The sequence below is a fragment of the Halichoeres trimaculatus genome, unplaced genomic scaffold, assembly GCF_033239565.1.
Source record: "Halichoeres trimaculatus isolate MK-OKI-2021-1 unplaced genomic scaffold, fHalTri1.1 fHalTri1_scaffold_8, whole genome shotgun sequence".
Taxonomy (NCBI): Eukaryota; Metazoa; Chordata; class Actinopteri; order Labriformes; family Labridae; genus Halichoeres; species Halichoeres trimaculatus.
This window is the reverse complement of record NW_027437186.1, coordinates 38,928,386-38,944,927: the sequence shown is the minus strand read 5'-3', so window position 1 is coordinate 38,944,927 and position 16,542 is coordinate 38,928,386. Positions and strand designations below refer to the sequence as shown.

The window sequence follows — 16,542 nt, the reverse complement described above, 5'->3', positions numbered from 1 at the left end:
TGAGAAGTGTGAGAAGTGTGAGAAGTGTGAGAAGTGTGAGAAGTGTGAGCGCGAAGATCAGGCCGAAATTAGGTGAAATGATAAAAAGGAAAATCTAAGAACTCCACAAGCTGCTGGGACCCTGTCAGTGTGAGTTTAAGGCTTCACGGGTCACAGACGCGGGTCACCGCAGCTCATCTCACCGGCTCTCCCACTCTCAGCGCATGCGCGCTGCTTGCACTGACCGTCACTCAGCGGCCCTCGCGTGCCACCGGCAGCCCGAAGGTGGTCAAGCAGAGACGCGTGTTTACGGAGCGGAAGAGTCTGTTTCCTGCCTGTAACAAAACCCAGACTCTCAGAAAGTGTCCAGGAGCTGCGCACTGCGAGTCTCCATACATCATCTTCATCCAGCATCATCGCGATAAGCCGGGAGAGGCCGGGCTGACAGCAGAGGTCAGGCCGAGCAGGCTGAACAGTCCGAGGGGAAAACAACCGTTATCCAGGGCAGAAGGGCTGGGTACCCTGTCATGAATTTCCAAACTTATCAAATCACACATCAGAAGGCGCTTCGTTAGAGTAAAGAGTGTAATATCATTAAATCGTTTCCAACCTTCCTAGATTTAACAAAGAGAAGTCACAAAGTCTGTTGTATTATGGTATTAGAGCCGTGTTTGTATAAATATAGTGTTTAAAAATAAAGTGTGGCACAGAACAGGCAGGTGTGAAGTGATATTCAGCGTCCTCCCCTGAAGCTGGCTGGTTGGTACAACAGGCACCGAGCTGAGCCTCCTCTGAGCTGTTATCCAGGACACATTTCCTCTCAGTGACATTAAAGCTTGGCCTCATCCTATCATCAGCTGCTGAGGCTGATCTGAGTGTTGTGTCATACAGAAGAAGTGTTTCCACAGCTCGACATGAAGGTAACAGGAGATAAAACCAGTGATCAGGAAAACATCAGGGAGTCCCCAGAAAAGTCTCCTGTGTGTGGGCACAGGGTTATTTTAGGGCTCTAACACTTTCAGAGGGTCCAACAGCCCGAGCACACAGGACAGGTCAACAGGTTTCACGACGTCTCCCCCCCGACAGAGGAGTAGACGACGTATGGAGGCATCACACTGATCAGGATGCAGAAGAAATCATGCTGAGAAGTGAACCAAGACTGAAAGTGTTGCTGCTGGACCTAGTTTTGAAGCATCTCATGTGTGTATATATATATTTAGATATTTAGATAGATATTTAGATATATAAGGTTCAGAGCTAACCCTAACCCTACCCTAGTTATTTTTAGTAATCTGATGAAAACAGAACCTGTGATGTCCTGAAACAAAAACTGTTTTTTTCCATTTTTACCTCAAATTTGAGTCCTTCCTCTCACCTGGCCTCCTGCTGAGCTCCTCACAGTCGGTGTTTTGCCAGGCAGCACTGAGCAAGTTTCTTCATGTCCCTCCCTGAGTGACTGGCAGGCCAACCTGTTGAAGCAGCGTCTTTTCTGCAGAGTGGCAGGTGTACGCTTCAGTCAGTTGTTGCTCTCCACCGCAGCCCTCATGAGGACACAAAATATTTCAAAGCAAAAACACAAACTGCTGATTTAGAAAAGGTGTTAACCCCTTGTGTGCTGGAAACACATGAACATGCTGCTTGAAGCCAATCGAATGCATCCACAGAGAACGGGATGCAGAGCTGAAACACAGAAACAAAGAAACCCAGTGTAACAGAAGTGCTCCAGACCTGTGGGGGGCACTGTGAGGACTGGAGGGCTGTAAACCAAACTTTGTAAGGAGAATATGATCCTTTAATCACCAGGCTTGAAAATCAGATACCCAGAAATCTGTGGGAATGATTTGGTCACATTTTCATCAGACGTAGATTTGTACCTAGAAACTGATCCCCTCAGAGATGCAGGGCTAAATGTTACAGACCACAGATCCCCTGAACCCAAACCAAAATCTGACGACTCTGTACTGACAACTCTGAACTGACAACTCTGAACTGATGACTCTGTCCTGATGATTCTGTACTGACAACTCTGAACTGACGACTCTGTCCTGACGACTCTGTACTGATGATTCTAAACTGATGACTCTGTACTGACGACTCTGTACTGACAACTCTGAACTGATGACTCTGTCCTGATGACTCTGTACTGACAACTCTGAACTGATGACTCTGTCCTGAAGACTCTGTCCTGACGACTCTGTCCTGATGACTCTGTACTGAAGACTCTGTCCTGACGACTCTGTACTGACGACTCTGAACTGATGACTCTGTCCTGATGACTCTGTCCTGATGACTCTGTACTGACGACTCTGTCCTGATGACTCTGTACTGACAACTCTGTACTGATGATTCTGAACTGATGACTCTGTACTGACGACTCTGTCCTGATGACTCTGTACTGACGACTCTGAACTGATGACTGTACTGATGACTCTGTACTGACGACTCTGAACTGATGACTGTACTGATGACTCTGTGCTTACGACTCTGTGCTGATGACTCTGTACTGACGACTCTGTACTGACAACTCTGTACTGATGATTCTGAACTGATGACTCTGTACTGATGATTCTGTACTGATGACTCTGTCCTGACAACTCTGTCCTGATGACTCTGTACTGATGACTCTGACGACCTCTGTGGTTTTTATGTCTGTAGAGCCGAGGAGCGGCTGGCATCTGATGGTTTTACTCTGTGCAAAGAAAGCATCAACACCTCCACTGTCTGCGGGTGGTGTTGTAACAGGTGTTGTTGTTTACAGGTTGTAACAGGTCTTGTTGTAACAGGTGTTGTTGTTTACAGGTTGTAACAGGTGTTGTTGTTTACAGGTGTTGTTGTTTACAGGTGTTGTTGTTTACAGGTGTTGTTGTTTACAGGTTGTAACAGGTGTTGTTGTTTACAGGTTGTAACAAGTGTTGTTGTTTACAGGTTGCAACAGGTGTTGTTGTTTACAGGTGTTGTTGTTTACAGGTTGTAACAGGTGTTGTTGTTTACAGGTGTTGTTGTTTACAGGTTGTAACAGGTGTTGTTGTTTACAGGTTGTAACAGGTGTTGTTGTTTACAGGTCTTGTTGTTTACAGGTTGTAACAGGTGTTGTTGTTTACAGGTGTTGTTAACAGGTGTTGTTGTTTACAGGTGTTGTTGTTTACAGGTTGTAACAGGTGTTGTTGTTTACAGGTGTTGTTGTTTACAGGTTGTAACAGGTGTTGTTGTTTACAGGTGTTGTTGTTTAAAGGTGTTGTTGTTTACAGGTTGTAACAGGTGTTGTTGTTTACAGGTGTTGTTGTTTAAAGGTGTTGTTGTTTACAGGTGTTGTTGTTTACAGGTGTTGTTGTTTACAGGTGTTGTTAACAGGTGTTGTTGTTTAAAGGTGTTGTTGTTTACAGGTTGTAACAGGTGTTGTTGTTTACAGGTGTTGTTGTTTAAAGGTGTTGTTGTTTACAGGTTGTAACAGGTGTTGTTGTTTACAGGTGATGTTGTTTAAAGGTGTTGTTGTTTACAGGTGTTGTTGTTTACAGGTGTTGTTGTTTACAGGTTGTAACAGGTGTTGTTGTTTACAGGTTGCAACAGGTGTTGTTTACAGGTGTTATTGTAACAGGTGAGCTGTGAAGCTGACGATGACTGTTTTATTGTTCAGCACTTCATGACGAGCTGATAGGGACAGGGGGACAGGGGGACAGGGGGAACAGATGAGTCCAGGCTTGCCCACTGTCTGATTTCCTGTAATGATTGAGGAACTTTAGTTGATACCTCTGAGATCTCTTCGTCTTTTTTTGGGAGGCTGCCTGAGGATTTTTCCTTCAGTAAAATATCTGAAGCAAATCAACGTTGCATGGATTCTGATCTCGTTATTTGCTCCTGTAGCTCATTTTGTTGGGTCCACTTTCCCTTTTTTTCGCCCTCTGAGTGGCAGAGGAACAAACTGTTGTGTTTCTGTAGCTGCTGGGCTCTCCTGGGTCCCGGAAGGTGAGTCTTATCAGCAGCCCGTGTGATGGTGTCAGTGGCCAGAACTCGGCCTGTGCTATTGTGCCGCTGCCTGGGTTGGAGTGACGAATGACAGCGTCTTCACGCAGGCGGAAATGAGAAGGCCAGAGGGGGCCAAATTTTTGAACAAAACTCCTGTTCTCACCCACTTACCCTCAGCTCTGAAAGAGCCAAATATTCCAGGACGTGGGCTGGAGGTGAGCGTTACTCTGCGTGTCGCAGCAGCCCCTCAGGGCTCACTGCGTTTACCAGCTCAGGAAGAAGAAACACTGATTATTTGGGTTGTGTGAAAGGCCGTGAGAGGGTTACGTGCTCCAGAGCCGAAGCCACGATGTGTGTGCCACGATGGAGGGCTGAACTTGGAGACCAGAGAGGAGGAAGTGAGGTCAGGTCAGTCTGCGTTCCCTGCCCTTTGGCCTCCCTGGGGCGTCATAAATCAGCCCGCTGTAATTCTCCCCCAGACGGCCTTGCCCCAGCAGGTGTGTGTTTGTATACAGAGTGCTAACAGAGGGGATGTCGGGCCTGTAATGTCTGTGATCTACTGTTGGGAATGTGGTGAAGGAGGAAACATGCAGCCTAAATACGCTTATCCCCTCGGCTGGAGCAGGGGCTGGGCAGATAACGGCTGGCAGGGGAGGGGGCTTCAGCAGGAGGGGGTGTGTGGACCTTGAGTTTTCCCTTCAGCTGTGTGTGCTCTGCCCTACTTGGCCAGAGCGGAGGATGAATACGGACGATATCGAAAGGTTGAATCGAGTTCAGCTCGTTACTTGGAGGACTTTCTCTAATTTGCTCGGGCAGTTACGGCTCTCTTGGGAAAGATGACTTTGCCTTAAAATCGAAGCGTGCATGCGTCCTGACTACAAGAAGTAAACATCCTGCTCCTTTCTGTCCTGCACCCACGGTGGCATTTCCATCAAAGTGACATGTTGTTGTCAGAGTATGACTCTTCATGAGTGAGGTTAAATCTTTGTAAATGATTTCTGCTGCGAAGAAAGAAATTCAAGCATCAGTTGGAGGCAGGCTCCGCCCACTCTGAGTTCCTGTTCTGGGCTGACCTTGACCTCTGACCCCTGCGTGGATGGGAGAGTGAGAGAAACACATCTCCACATATGGATGAACAAAGAATAAAACACATCGTGAAAGGTAATAACAGACGTCAGACTTTTTCTCATCGTCTCTTTTTTGATAGCTTAATGCAGGAGAATAAGAGTCAGCTTCACGTGGAGTCCTCCACTTCCTGTCTTTGTTTCTTGGCCTGTGTATTTGTGTGAAGCTGAGGTCTGCAGAGCAGGAGCTGGCTGAAAGACAACATCAATCAATGAGAAACCCTGTAAACCTGGAGTCTGAGGCTCCACCCGGCCCGATGGGGTGAAGGCCACGGCGGGAGAAGTGGAGAACAATACGAGCTGATCCTTCAAACCCCGGGACACTTTCCACAGACGACGAAGATCATGACCAAGTTATGAACACATGAAACACATGAATGCATGAAATGTGAGTTTAGCATCATAAAAAAAAACATTTCTTCTGTATAAGTTTGACTTTACAAAATTTACATCAGTTTAAAAGTTTTTCTTTTCTTGGAGGAAATCATAATATGAAATAAAATGTTCTTTTATTGATCCTCATGGGAATTTTGTTTTTTTGTCACAGCATCTGCAGTAAAAACAACAACAATAAGAAACAGAATAATGATAAAAATATGACATTACAAATTTGTTAAAAAAATAGAAACAATAGAAACATATTTCTATTTACATAATTACATTAAGACAAATAAATAATATGAAGTCTGTCATTTAGGAGCTCTTTGTATTTGTTTTAACTGTTCTCCTTTTCACCAAGAGTCTGGTCACAAGATTACAACAGAGCATAAAAAAGGAGGTGGTAATATCACAGATAAACTGTCACAAGAGGAAAATGATGAAGAGCTACAGGTTAAGTTTTTAATGTACAAGAACAAAGTTGAAATATGACCAAATAAAACTGCAGTATTACAGGAAAGGAGTTGTGTTATGAAGTCACAAGAAGAAAAAAGTTATCATTTATGATTTCAAAATAAAAAAAACAGAATAAGATTAATGTCATAATGTCATAAATGAAAAAGAACAAAGTAACTATGGACTTAAATTAAATTAAATAACTTTAGGGGAGGGCTGCACAGTTAGTGCTGCAGCCTCACAGCAAGAAGGTCATTGGTTCGATTCCCAGCTCGGCCGGTGGGCCTTTCTGTGTGGAGTTCTCATGTTCTCCCGTGGGTTCTCTCCGGGTTCTCCGGCTTCCTCCCACAGTCCAGAAACATGTTCACCAGGTTAATTAAACTCTGTAGATCGTCTGTAGGTGTGAGTGTGTGTGTGAATGGCTGTCTGTCTCTGTGTCAGCCCTGTGATTGGCTGGAGACCAGTCCAGGGTGTACCCCGCCTCTCGCCCAATGACAGCTGTGACCCTGAACAGGATAAGTGGTTAAGAAAATGAATGAATGAATGAATGAATGAATGAATGGATGGATGAACTTTAGGGGAATATCAGAGGAGCTGTCTGAACAAAAAGACAAACCTGGATGGTCTGGTGAAGTTTAACGGCATGCAGCGGGTACAGAGGGTCACATCGACTCCTCTTCTTCAGACTGGTCTGAGTTTTAGTCTAATTTCTGACAGTTTCCTTATTTTGGAGATGTGATACGGATTTTCCCTGAAGATTGAGTTTCCATGAAACATGTAGTGAAATATAATTCACAGGATGATCTTTGTCCATGATTTAGGTGCTCTCAGGATCTTTCCTCAGGACACTATGTAGTTTTTTTTTCTTTGAATCTCACTGAATTTATTTTGTCTTGTGACAAGTTTCATGTTAATGTTGTACAAAGTTCAATGGCTACGTCACCAAAGGAAAGCTAACTGTGCAGCCGGTTAGCTTAGCTGACAGTAGCTTGGCAAGAAGACACATGACAAGGACAAGGTGTAGTTCAGCTTAACCAAATCCACACAGCCCAGTTTTTTAAGCCCTAAACGAGAACATTAACCTAATAAATCCATCGAGTTGTTATTTAACTCTTTAGAGTCCGTAGAGATGCTAGTTTGTGCTGTGTGTTTCAGAAGTCAAAGAAGTTAGAGTCAAACTCCCTCTGTGTCAAACCTTTGGTTGTTGAGTGGAGTTATCAGAATTTAAAGGAAGCTTTGTAAGAAATGTTTTTATTTCCTAAACATCAACCTGATGGGCTGTCACTGACGGGGGGATCTGTGCAGTAGCTCTTCCTGAGCGATCAGTGCAGACTCTGTTTGATTGGAAACACTAATCTCTTTGTAAGTCAGATGAGTATCTCTGCTCACTCAGCTTCAGGTGTTCATGCTGTACGTCTTCTGTCGGATGCGGGAGCAAAGGGTAAACGTTTGCATGCACAAGAAAAACAGATTTCGTGTCATGATACCAAGGACACGTACACACAAACATGCAGAGACATTCACACAAACACAGCAGCAGGAATGCAGCGGGACACACAGCACTGATGTGTGTTATTGCATGCATGCTCCATCAGTCACTGAACTACACAGAGAGCAGCAGGGAGGTCCGGCGCTCTCTGTTGTTGCTGTGTCTAGTCACTTGTTAGAGAATTGATGACACTGTCTTTGGAAAACAAACATGGCGGGCAGCTAAAAAGGTGGTCACTCAGCGCGGCTCTCTGACCCAGAGACGCAGAGGCCAAGGCAACATGTGAGCAGCACTGCAGCGCCCCCCTAGGAATGTGCAGCGGTGTGTGTGTGCACACGCTGCTGTTTGTGTTTCAGCGAAACCGCAGCTGGAATGTGACTGTCTTGTGCCTGAATGTGCGTCTGTGTGTGTTTTAGAGTCAGGGAGCTGCTGCAACAATGCTAATGTGCATGCAACAATGCTAATGTGCATGCAACAATGCTAATGTGCATGCAACAATGCTAATGTGCATGCTACAATGCTAACGTGCATGCAACAATGCTAATGTGCATGCAACAATGCTAACGTGCATGCTACAATGCTAATGTGCATGCTACAATGCTAACGTGCATACAACAATGCTAATGTGCATGCTACAATGCTAACGTGCATGCTAAAGGAAAAGTGGTCCCAGAAGAACGTCGAGGCTCTGTCCTTGTTTTAACACCAAAGCTGGATGCTGAAATAAGCTGAAATAAGCTGAAATAAGCTGAAATAAGCTGAAATAAGCTGAATATCAGCGACACAGAGGGGAACGCTGCCTGTGAATGTTTGTCTAATTGATCTGGATGTGACACACTCTCCCGCGGGCACTGACCTGCCGGAGGCGGCTCCTGTCACTCTCGTCTCTGACTCACACCTCACATCACAGCCCACGCCGTCGTCCTGAGGGCCTCCCCGTACGCACACAGCAAACCCTGCCCTGGGCCCCCGAGCCGTGTTCAGGGAGCTCAAATCCCATAATTGCAGAGCTGACAGTGATAGCCAACATCGGAGACACCCTCACCTGGTCGGAAAGAATGAAAACATCTACTGTCAAAAGTGAAACGAGGAGATGAGTGGGGGAGGGACCAGTGGGGAAAGTGAGTAAGATCTGAGACTAAAACCAGGAGGGAAACAGTCACTCAGTGCGCTGTGATAACCTGGTTAGGATTAACTGTGCTCACTTCATTAAAGTCACAGGAAGTTGTTTTTGACTGACTGGAAAAAACAGTGGTACCTCAAACATGATCATACACAACATAATCTGAGTTTTTAAAACTGTAATCTTTAATTCCTGTGATCACTCTGAGGGTGAATCAGAAAAAATATTTACAGTACGCTGCATTAAATGTCTCTCTCTTTATTCTAAATCATCTATTTTATTTTATTTTTTTCTATTTTCCAGCAAATATTCACGGTGAGTGAAATGTTCCAGTTTAATAAGACGACAGGTGAGACGTTTGATGAGAAAACGCTTTAACACGGGATAAAGTTAAAAAGCAAAATGTTTCTCCAGAGGAGGCGCCAAAACCAACAGAAACAGGAAGTCCCTCTCAGGAGCTTAAAGCGTGACTGAAGAAGAAGTTTCAACAACATAACTGAATATTTCACAGCAGGATACGAGCTCTTATTAAAGATGGAGATGACTGATTACCACACACGAGTTCAGCCACAGCGCTTTGCCTCAGAGACCAGCTGCTGGTCCGGAGAGAGCAGCAGGTACAGACCAGCTCATTAATCACTTCAGCTCCTGCAGACGGCTGCAGAGAGCCAGAGGAGCCAGAGTCCACTGCAGGGCTCAGACCAGACCCTCAGGACCAAACAGACCAAAACCCTCAGGAGGACTCCCTCACACAGTCCCAGATCCACTCACACAGTCCCAGATCCACTAACTCACACAGTCCCAGATCCACTCACACAGTCCCAGATCCACTCACACAGTCCCAGATCCACTCACACAGTCCCGGATCCACTAACTCACACAGTCCCAGATCCACTCACACAGTCCCAGATCCACTAACACAGTCCTAGATCCACTCACACAGTCCCAGATCCACTCACACAGTCCCAGATCCACTAACTCACACAGTCCCAGATCCACTAACACAGTCCCAGATCCACTCACTCACACAGTCCCAGATCCACTAACACAGTCCTAGATCCACTCACACACACAGTCCCAGATCCACTGAGTCATTTGCCTCACTCTGACTCTTTCTTTAAATAAATACATTAGTTGATCTGTTTCAGCTTTATGCTTTATCTATGGATCCATGTCTTTGTACCACTCTGACCTTTTCTTCTTTCTGTCTTCATCAGCCTGTTTTCCTGCAGCCTGCTGCTCTGGTCATGGAGGTGAGACTCCTGGTGCTGTTGATAAAGTCTCGAACAGGGGTTTGGCGCCATCTTGTGGCAGAAGTTTGTACTTGCGTTTAAATCCTGATCCGCCCACTCTCACCGTCACAGTTTGTTGTGACGCTGTGGCTCATGTTTCGGAGGCAGTGATTGGTCAACAGTCCCTGTGGGAGTGTTTATGTGAACTTTGACCTGACCGGGAGCAGCGCTGTGATTGGTTGGGCAGCTTTCACTCGGTTCCTATTGGTTAATCCGCTCACTCCCACTTTCAATCCCCCAAATCCAAGTTGAAGGTGAGGTCTCCCTCTGTGGTTAGCTGTCCCTGCTGAGGTCTGTTTCCTGTCTGGTGAAGCTGTCAGCAGCGATGTCTGTGTTTGGTGAAGTCCCTCAGGCCGCTCCTGTCGCCGTCTTCAAGCTCACGCAGGATTTTAACAACGACCAGTTTCAGAACAAGGTGAACCTTGGAGTGGGAGGTAAGCTTTGATTGTGAAGTCTGAATGACAGCCTCACTGGAGGTTGATGAAATCACTGGATCCAGTTGTTACAGTGAAAACTGGACCCTGAAGACAACAGTTTATCCCTGATGCTGTCGTTCAGACGTTGACCGCTCTGTGTTAAAGTGTAAACGTGAATTTTATTTAAAGTTTGTTTTTATGAGCTCACACATCTTCCAACAGTGTAACAGCAGTACATAGATGAAGTGGTCTCAGCAGTTACTGCAGCACCAATAACAAAGTTCCTGGTTGGTATTAATGAGTGAATTTAATGTCTCAGTCTTTCTGATCAGACTCAGAGAATAATCTCCTCACTGACTCGTGTTTTTGCTGCTCAGCTTTGCCCCAGCAGCCGCTGTTTGCAGCTTTGATGATGGTGATTTCTTGTTATGCAACAGCACAAAGAGTGGTCGTCTCTGCTCCCTGTGAACAATAACCTCTGAGCCTGATTGGATTACAGCTCCCCCATGCAGCAGGAACGAGCTGCAGGATGTTAAATACGTGTCGCTCAGTCCTGCATGAAGCAAGAAAATACCACATTTCTGTCCTGTGTTCAGCCGTTTGGAGCGCTAATCTCATTAAAAGTCATAATCCGTGCTGCTTACATGGCAGAGGAACAGTGTGGGAGCTGTCGTTTAGCTCCGTGTGTTAGCCGTGTGTTAGCCGTGTGTTAGCCGTGTAGGAGCAGCTCTGCACAGGAGGACGAGGCTACCCCATGATCAGCACGGCAGGCTGAGGCTTCGTAATCCTCTGCTTCCTGCACGGTGCTGCAGATGGTCAGGTATTAGGGGGATGCTGGGAAATGTAGGCAACAAACTGTCCAAGATGTCAGAAGATGCTGTCAGAGGGGAAGACTCGATGCCTTTGTGTCGTTTCATAACCTCTAACCGTCTGTGAGCTCATGTTTGATCTTACTTTGACCGGTTGTTGTGTCTTTGATGCCAGTGGATGAAAAGATGATGATGTGAAGCTGATGTCTGATCAGCGGCTCACACAGGGGGGTCATCAGTCTCTGCTGGGAGGGTAAACAAAGGGGAGGAGCTTCTCTGCTCCTTATCAGCTGATGACACAGGGTTCATCTGGAAAGATCACGTCTGTTTGAAGAACTCTGACCGGATCTTTTGAGGTCATTTTTTGTGCACGCGTTACTTAATCAGGTCAACAACACGATTCTTTAATTCCAGCTGTGTGTGGTCAAACAGTGAAACTTCATTTCATCCTCCACTCTCTTTGCTGAGTATCTTCCCCTGTCCCTCGCAGCCTACCGGACAGATGAAGGCAAGCCGTGGGTTTTACCAGTGGTCAAGAAGGTGGAAAAGATCATCGTCCATGATGACCGGCTGAACCACGAGTACCTGCCCATCCTGGGCCTGCCCGAGTTCAGGTCCTCGGCCTCAAAGATCGCGCTGGGAGAGGACAGTCCAGCCATCCAGGATAACAGGGTTGGTGATTTTAAAAGTCTGTGATGTTCATTTCTCCCTTCGTTATAATCTGATGTGTGTTTCTGTCTCCGTCAGGTTGGAGCCGTCCAGTGTCTCGGCGGCACAGGCGCGCTGAAGATGGGCGCAGAGTTTCTCAGGCGTTTCTACAACGGCAGCAACAACACCAGAACACCTGTCTATGTGTCTGCACCCACCTGGGGTAAACGCACACACTAACACGACCACGCAGTGAGGTTAGATACCAACAGGCTTAGATCCAGCTCCTCAGAGGGACTGGGTCTTCAGATCCCACAGGGACTTCCACAGACCCCTGTGAGTGTCTGCAGCTTCATGAAGGACTCTCATCGTTCCTCCTGGTTTATCAGTTTTTATGAAGGAGGCTGTCAGCCAAAAACTACCAACCATTTCTCCAACTGTCGTTGCAGAAAATCACAACGCTGTGTTTGCTAACGCTGGCTTTGAAGACGTCCGTCCATACAAGTACTGGGACGCAGAGAGGAGGGGGCTGGATCTGGCTGGTTTTCTTGGTGACTTGGAGGTAGGCAGTGTGTGTTTGACCTTTGGGGGCTTTGACCTCTTTCTGTTGGTTATCGCCCTCCTGTTGTTGTTTACTGTCCCTCTCTGTCGCTGTGTTTCCTGTAGAGCTGTCCGGAGCACTCCATCTTCGTCCTTCACGCCTGCGCTCACAACCCAACAGGCACGGACCCAACACAAGAGCAGTGGAAGATGGTGGCTGAAGTCATGATGGTAGGACACACCTGGAGCTCTGCGATGTGAATCATTAGCTCACCACGAGCAGGCGTCGGCTCACTCAGGATGTGGTTTTACCTGCTGAGGTTTATCTCTGCGTGCTGAGGGTTTGATGGTTCGTCCTGTTCTCTTTCAGAGGAGGAAGCTGTTTGCGTTCTTTGACTCGGCTTATCAGGGCTTCGCCTCGGGCAGTCTGGATAAAGATGCCTGGGCGGTGCGCTACTTTGTCTCCATGGGCTTTGAAATGCTCTGCGCTCAGTCCTTCTCCAAGAACTTTGGCCTTTACAGTGAGTGACCCACACGCTCTGCTTCACATCCGCTGCTCACAGCGACACGTGGTGACATCGTTTGGTGTTGAGCCAAATCTAAAGAGCAGACACAAAATGTCCTCAGGCCACATCTGAACAGTTATATGAACATGTTTAGCCCAGCGTACGGTTGATTTTTAGAGGCAGTTAAACACATGATGAAACAGCATCACTGAGCTTCACACCAACAGAAATCCCCACGTCCTCCTCTGCAGGGTTCAGACTTTCACTCACGTCCACATCCGTCACTTTAAGTCAAACAAATCCAGAGGTGTGTGTTGGTTTTCTCCTCAGAAGAAGGATCCTCTTCCATGTCTTGAAGTCTGTTTGTGTGTCATCCATCAGATGAGCGTGTGGGAAACCTGACCATTGTGGCTCGTGACGCAGACAACCTGAAGCGAGTTCTGTCACAGATGGAGAAGATCGTCAGGACCACCTGGTCCAATCCACCATCCCAGGGGGCTCGCATCGTGGCTGTCACTCTGAACTCCCCGGAGCTCTTTGCTGAATGGTCGGCACAAACGCTCTCTGCTCTGCAGAGCTTTAACGCTCACGACACACGGAGCTTTCTGGATCGGAGGTTTGATTTGTGTCTTTTGTCTGAACAGGAAGGACAATGTGAAGACCATGGCTGACAGGGTCTTGCTGATGCGAGCTCAGCTGAAGGCGAAGCTTCAGGCTCTGGGGACGCCCGGGACCTGGGACCACATCACGCAGCAGATCGGCATGTTCAGCTTCACAGGCCTCAACCGTGAGTACAAAAGTAGAGTATGAACCAGAAACAGCAACCACTCAAACATCTCCCCGTAGAAAGTAGGATGTGTTTGGAGTTACTCCCTGATCAGAAACAACAAATGACTGAATGTCACTGCCTCTGCAGCCAAACAAGTGGAGTTCATGGTGAAGGAGAAGCACATCTACCTGATGGCCAGCGGCCGCATCAACATGTGCGGTTTAACCTCAAGAAACATAGAATATGTCGCTGAATCCATCCATGAGGCTGTCACCAGCGTCCAGTAGAAGACTACATTACCCAGAGTTCTCTGCACATCAGCCTGCCTGCTCCTGATCCACCTGAGTCCAGGGACAGAGTCCAGCTCACTGCGTCTTTCCCCTTATCGTCCAGTGTTTGTGCTAAGCTAGGCTAACAGCTCCTGGAGGATTCCCCGTCTCATCGTGGACTCCAGGAGAAGCAGAAAGTTCCTGCATCATTCCTCTCAGAGACTCTGATGTAGTTTAGCCCTCAGTGTCCCTGGTTAGACGTAGGAAGGTTTGTGAACTTCATGGGAAAACGCTGAATAATGTAGAGATGTAGTAATGTGTGACTGTGATGAGAGGGTTTGTTCGTCTGAAGACATCTGATGCTGTTCTGATTCATCCAAGTGTTAAAACACGTTTTCATTTTGTTCCAGCTTCATCTGTGGTTTGAAGACTGAGTCACTGACCAGAGGAGACAGTTTCACTCATGAATTCAGAGCAGGGTGGTGTTTTGTGAACAGGATCTGACTGATCTCAGGAAGATATTTCTTATCTGTTTAATTTTTCAATGATGCTGACTTCAGCCCAAAAGCTGCTGCTGTGATGACCTCTCTGAATCTGTGTGAACGGAGCACACACGATGCTAAGCTCTGTGAATGTGAATGTTTTTCAGGCTCAGGTTAAATGAATGCTGAGTTTGCACAGTGAAAGTCTGCAGCACGAGGCACCATTACACAACAGCCTCATGTCAGCCATGGCACTAATGATCAACCAGTTTAGGATCTTATCTCTGTGAATAATGGACCCATGGAGCAGTCGCACGGCTGAGCTGGAAACCTCCTCTCAGACCGTCCAATGAGACGCGTTGACCCCAATAAACATTTATAAACACTTTGGCTGTTGTGTCGTAAATGTTCACTCTGCAGACAAACTTCAGCCCTGAGTTATTTTAGAGACGCTGACGCTGAAATGACACAAAACAGGCCAGAAATGTTGATTCCATTTATTGAAACTTCTCCTTCTCCTTCGTTAAACATTTGAACTGTTTTCATCATCTTTGGGTAGCTCTAGTTATCGTCTGTTTGTTCCACCACAAAACGCAGCTTTGCCTCTTTTTCCCAAACACTTCTTGTAATAATCTCTAGAAATATAAACAGTTTAAACCGACTCTCTCACACTAAAGAGTTTCTAAAACATTTCTGAATCATTAAATCACACAAACTCTCACGCTCGCCGTCCGTTATCAGATCAGAAGACGCCACGCTGCTCGCTCTGTGCACGGAGGAAGGTCAACGTGGAGAGTTCAGCGCCGCAGTTTGTTCTGAGCCAGTGTGTGTGTGTGTGTGTGTGTGTGTGTGTGTGTGTGTGTGTGTGTGTGTGTGTGTGTGTGTCTGTGTGTGTGTGTGTGTGTGTGTGTGTGTGTGTGTGTGTGTGTGTGTGTGTGTGAGTGTGTGTGTGTGTGTCTGTCTCTGTGTGTGTGTGTCTGTGTGTGTGTCTCTGTGTGTGTGTGTGTGTGTGTGTGTGTGTGTGTGTGTTTCTGTGTGTGTGTGTCTCTGTGTGTGTGTGTGTGTGTCTGTGTGTGTGTGTGTGTGTGTGTGTGTGTGTGTGTGTTTCTGTGTGTCTGTCTCTGTGTGTGTGTGTCTGTGTGTGTGTGTGTGTGTGTGTGTGTGTGTGTGTGTGTGTGTTTCTGTGTGTCTGTCTCTGTGTGTGTGTGTGTTTCTGTGTGTGTGTGTGTGTGTCTCTGTGTGTGTGTGTGTGTGTGTGTGTGTGTGTGTGTAGGGAGGTGGTGTTTTGACGTCAGTCTGCGTCATCTTGCTCCTCCTCCTCCTTCTTGTCTCTTCTCGTCTTTTTCTGCAGCGTTCTCGTTTCTTCCTTTGCTCTCGTCTGATCAAACACGTTGTTTCTTTATTGCGTTGGTTCATCTTTTCAGGAATGGCTTTAAATCCTCCTTCAGTGAGCAGCGTTCAGGGCAGGACCCTCCTTTTTCTGTTGGTAGTGACCTTTGACCCCTCCTGAAATCTCTTCTGAAAACTACAACTGCAGCTTTTCTTGTTTGTCTTTATTATTTATTCTGTTCCTCGACTTATTTTAGCTTCAGACGCTAAAACTTGAGGTTTGTGTCTCTTCATTTCTCTGTCTGAAGCTGCTATACTTTGCTCCTCTGCAGGTTGTTTTTGTCCCGTTCATGCATCCTGTAATGTTAGCATGCATATGGAGGGTCAGGGCTTTCTACAGGGGACAAATCTACAGCAGCAGAAACAAACATGCAAGTAGCATCTACAGTCCAGTAAGAGTACTCTAAAAACCCGCCTTACCCTGGACCCAAACATCCCAGACCCGCCCAGAGTCCCCTAGCTTATTTTAAAGAGGTGTATGCAGCTTCAGAGACGGAGGTGAACTGTACACAGGAAAAGCCTCAGCGTTCGCTGACAGAAGGTGTTTCATCAGATTACAACAGGAATGTTCATCAGAGGATTGGTTCCCTACGTGTGTGTGTGTGTGTGTGTGTGAGGTGACAGCAGGACGGATGACTTCTATTGCTTCTTTAAATTACATGATTATCCTCATGCCTCTGTATAAAAACAGGTAAGAAATCCAGTCGTTCATTCCAACATGGGCTTGTGTAAAATTGTGCAACCCTCTCTTTGTGAGAGGTCAGTGTTTACAGTAACCAGTAATTCACGCTGAGATTCAATTCATGGCTTTTTGTTCTGAAATCTGGCATAAAAATTGTGCTGTCGTCTGGAAGTTTTTCTCTTTTAGTCAAAGGCTTGTGCGTTAGGGTGGCACCGGCTCCCTGTGCCA

General features: G+C 46.5%; 2 protein-coding genes across 2 annotated transcripts in view; one reads left to right on the top strand and one right to left on the bottom strand.

The window, feature by feature from the left end:
- The first annotated feature begins 10,082 nt into the window (after positions 1–10,082).
- got1 (glutamic-oxaloacetic transaminase 1, soluble) lies at positions 10,083–14,607 on the top strand. The gene is made up of 9 exons (XM_074675682.1): positions 10,083–10,238; positions 11,520–11,701; positions 11,777–11,900; positions 12,127–12,239; positions 12,344–12,448; positions 12,588–12,738; positions 13,105–13,270; positions 13,368–13,510; positions 13,640–14,607. The coding sequence occupies exons 1-9, from the start codon at positions 10,130–10,132 to the stop codon at positions 13,777–13,779; spliced, it is 1,233 nt and encodes a 410-aa protein (XP_074531783.1). The 5' UTR covers positions 10,083–10,129; the 3' UTR covers positions 13,780–14,607.
- Positions 14,608–15,323: 716 nt separating this feature from the next.
- cnnm1 (cyclin and CBS domain divalent metal cation transport mediator 1) overlaps positions 15,324–16,542 on the bottom strand; it is a 21,277-nt gene continuing 20,058 nt past the window's right edge. Inside the window, exon 10 of the mRNA XM_074676332.1 lies at positions 15,324–16,542. This exon is cut by the window's right edge and continues 576 nt beyond it. The gene's annotated coding sequence lies outside the window, so the exon portion shown is untranslated.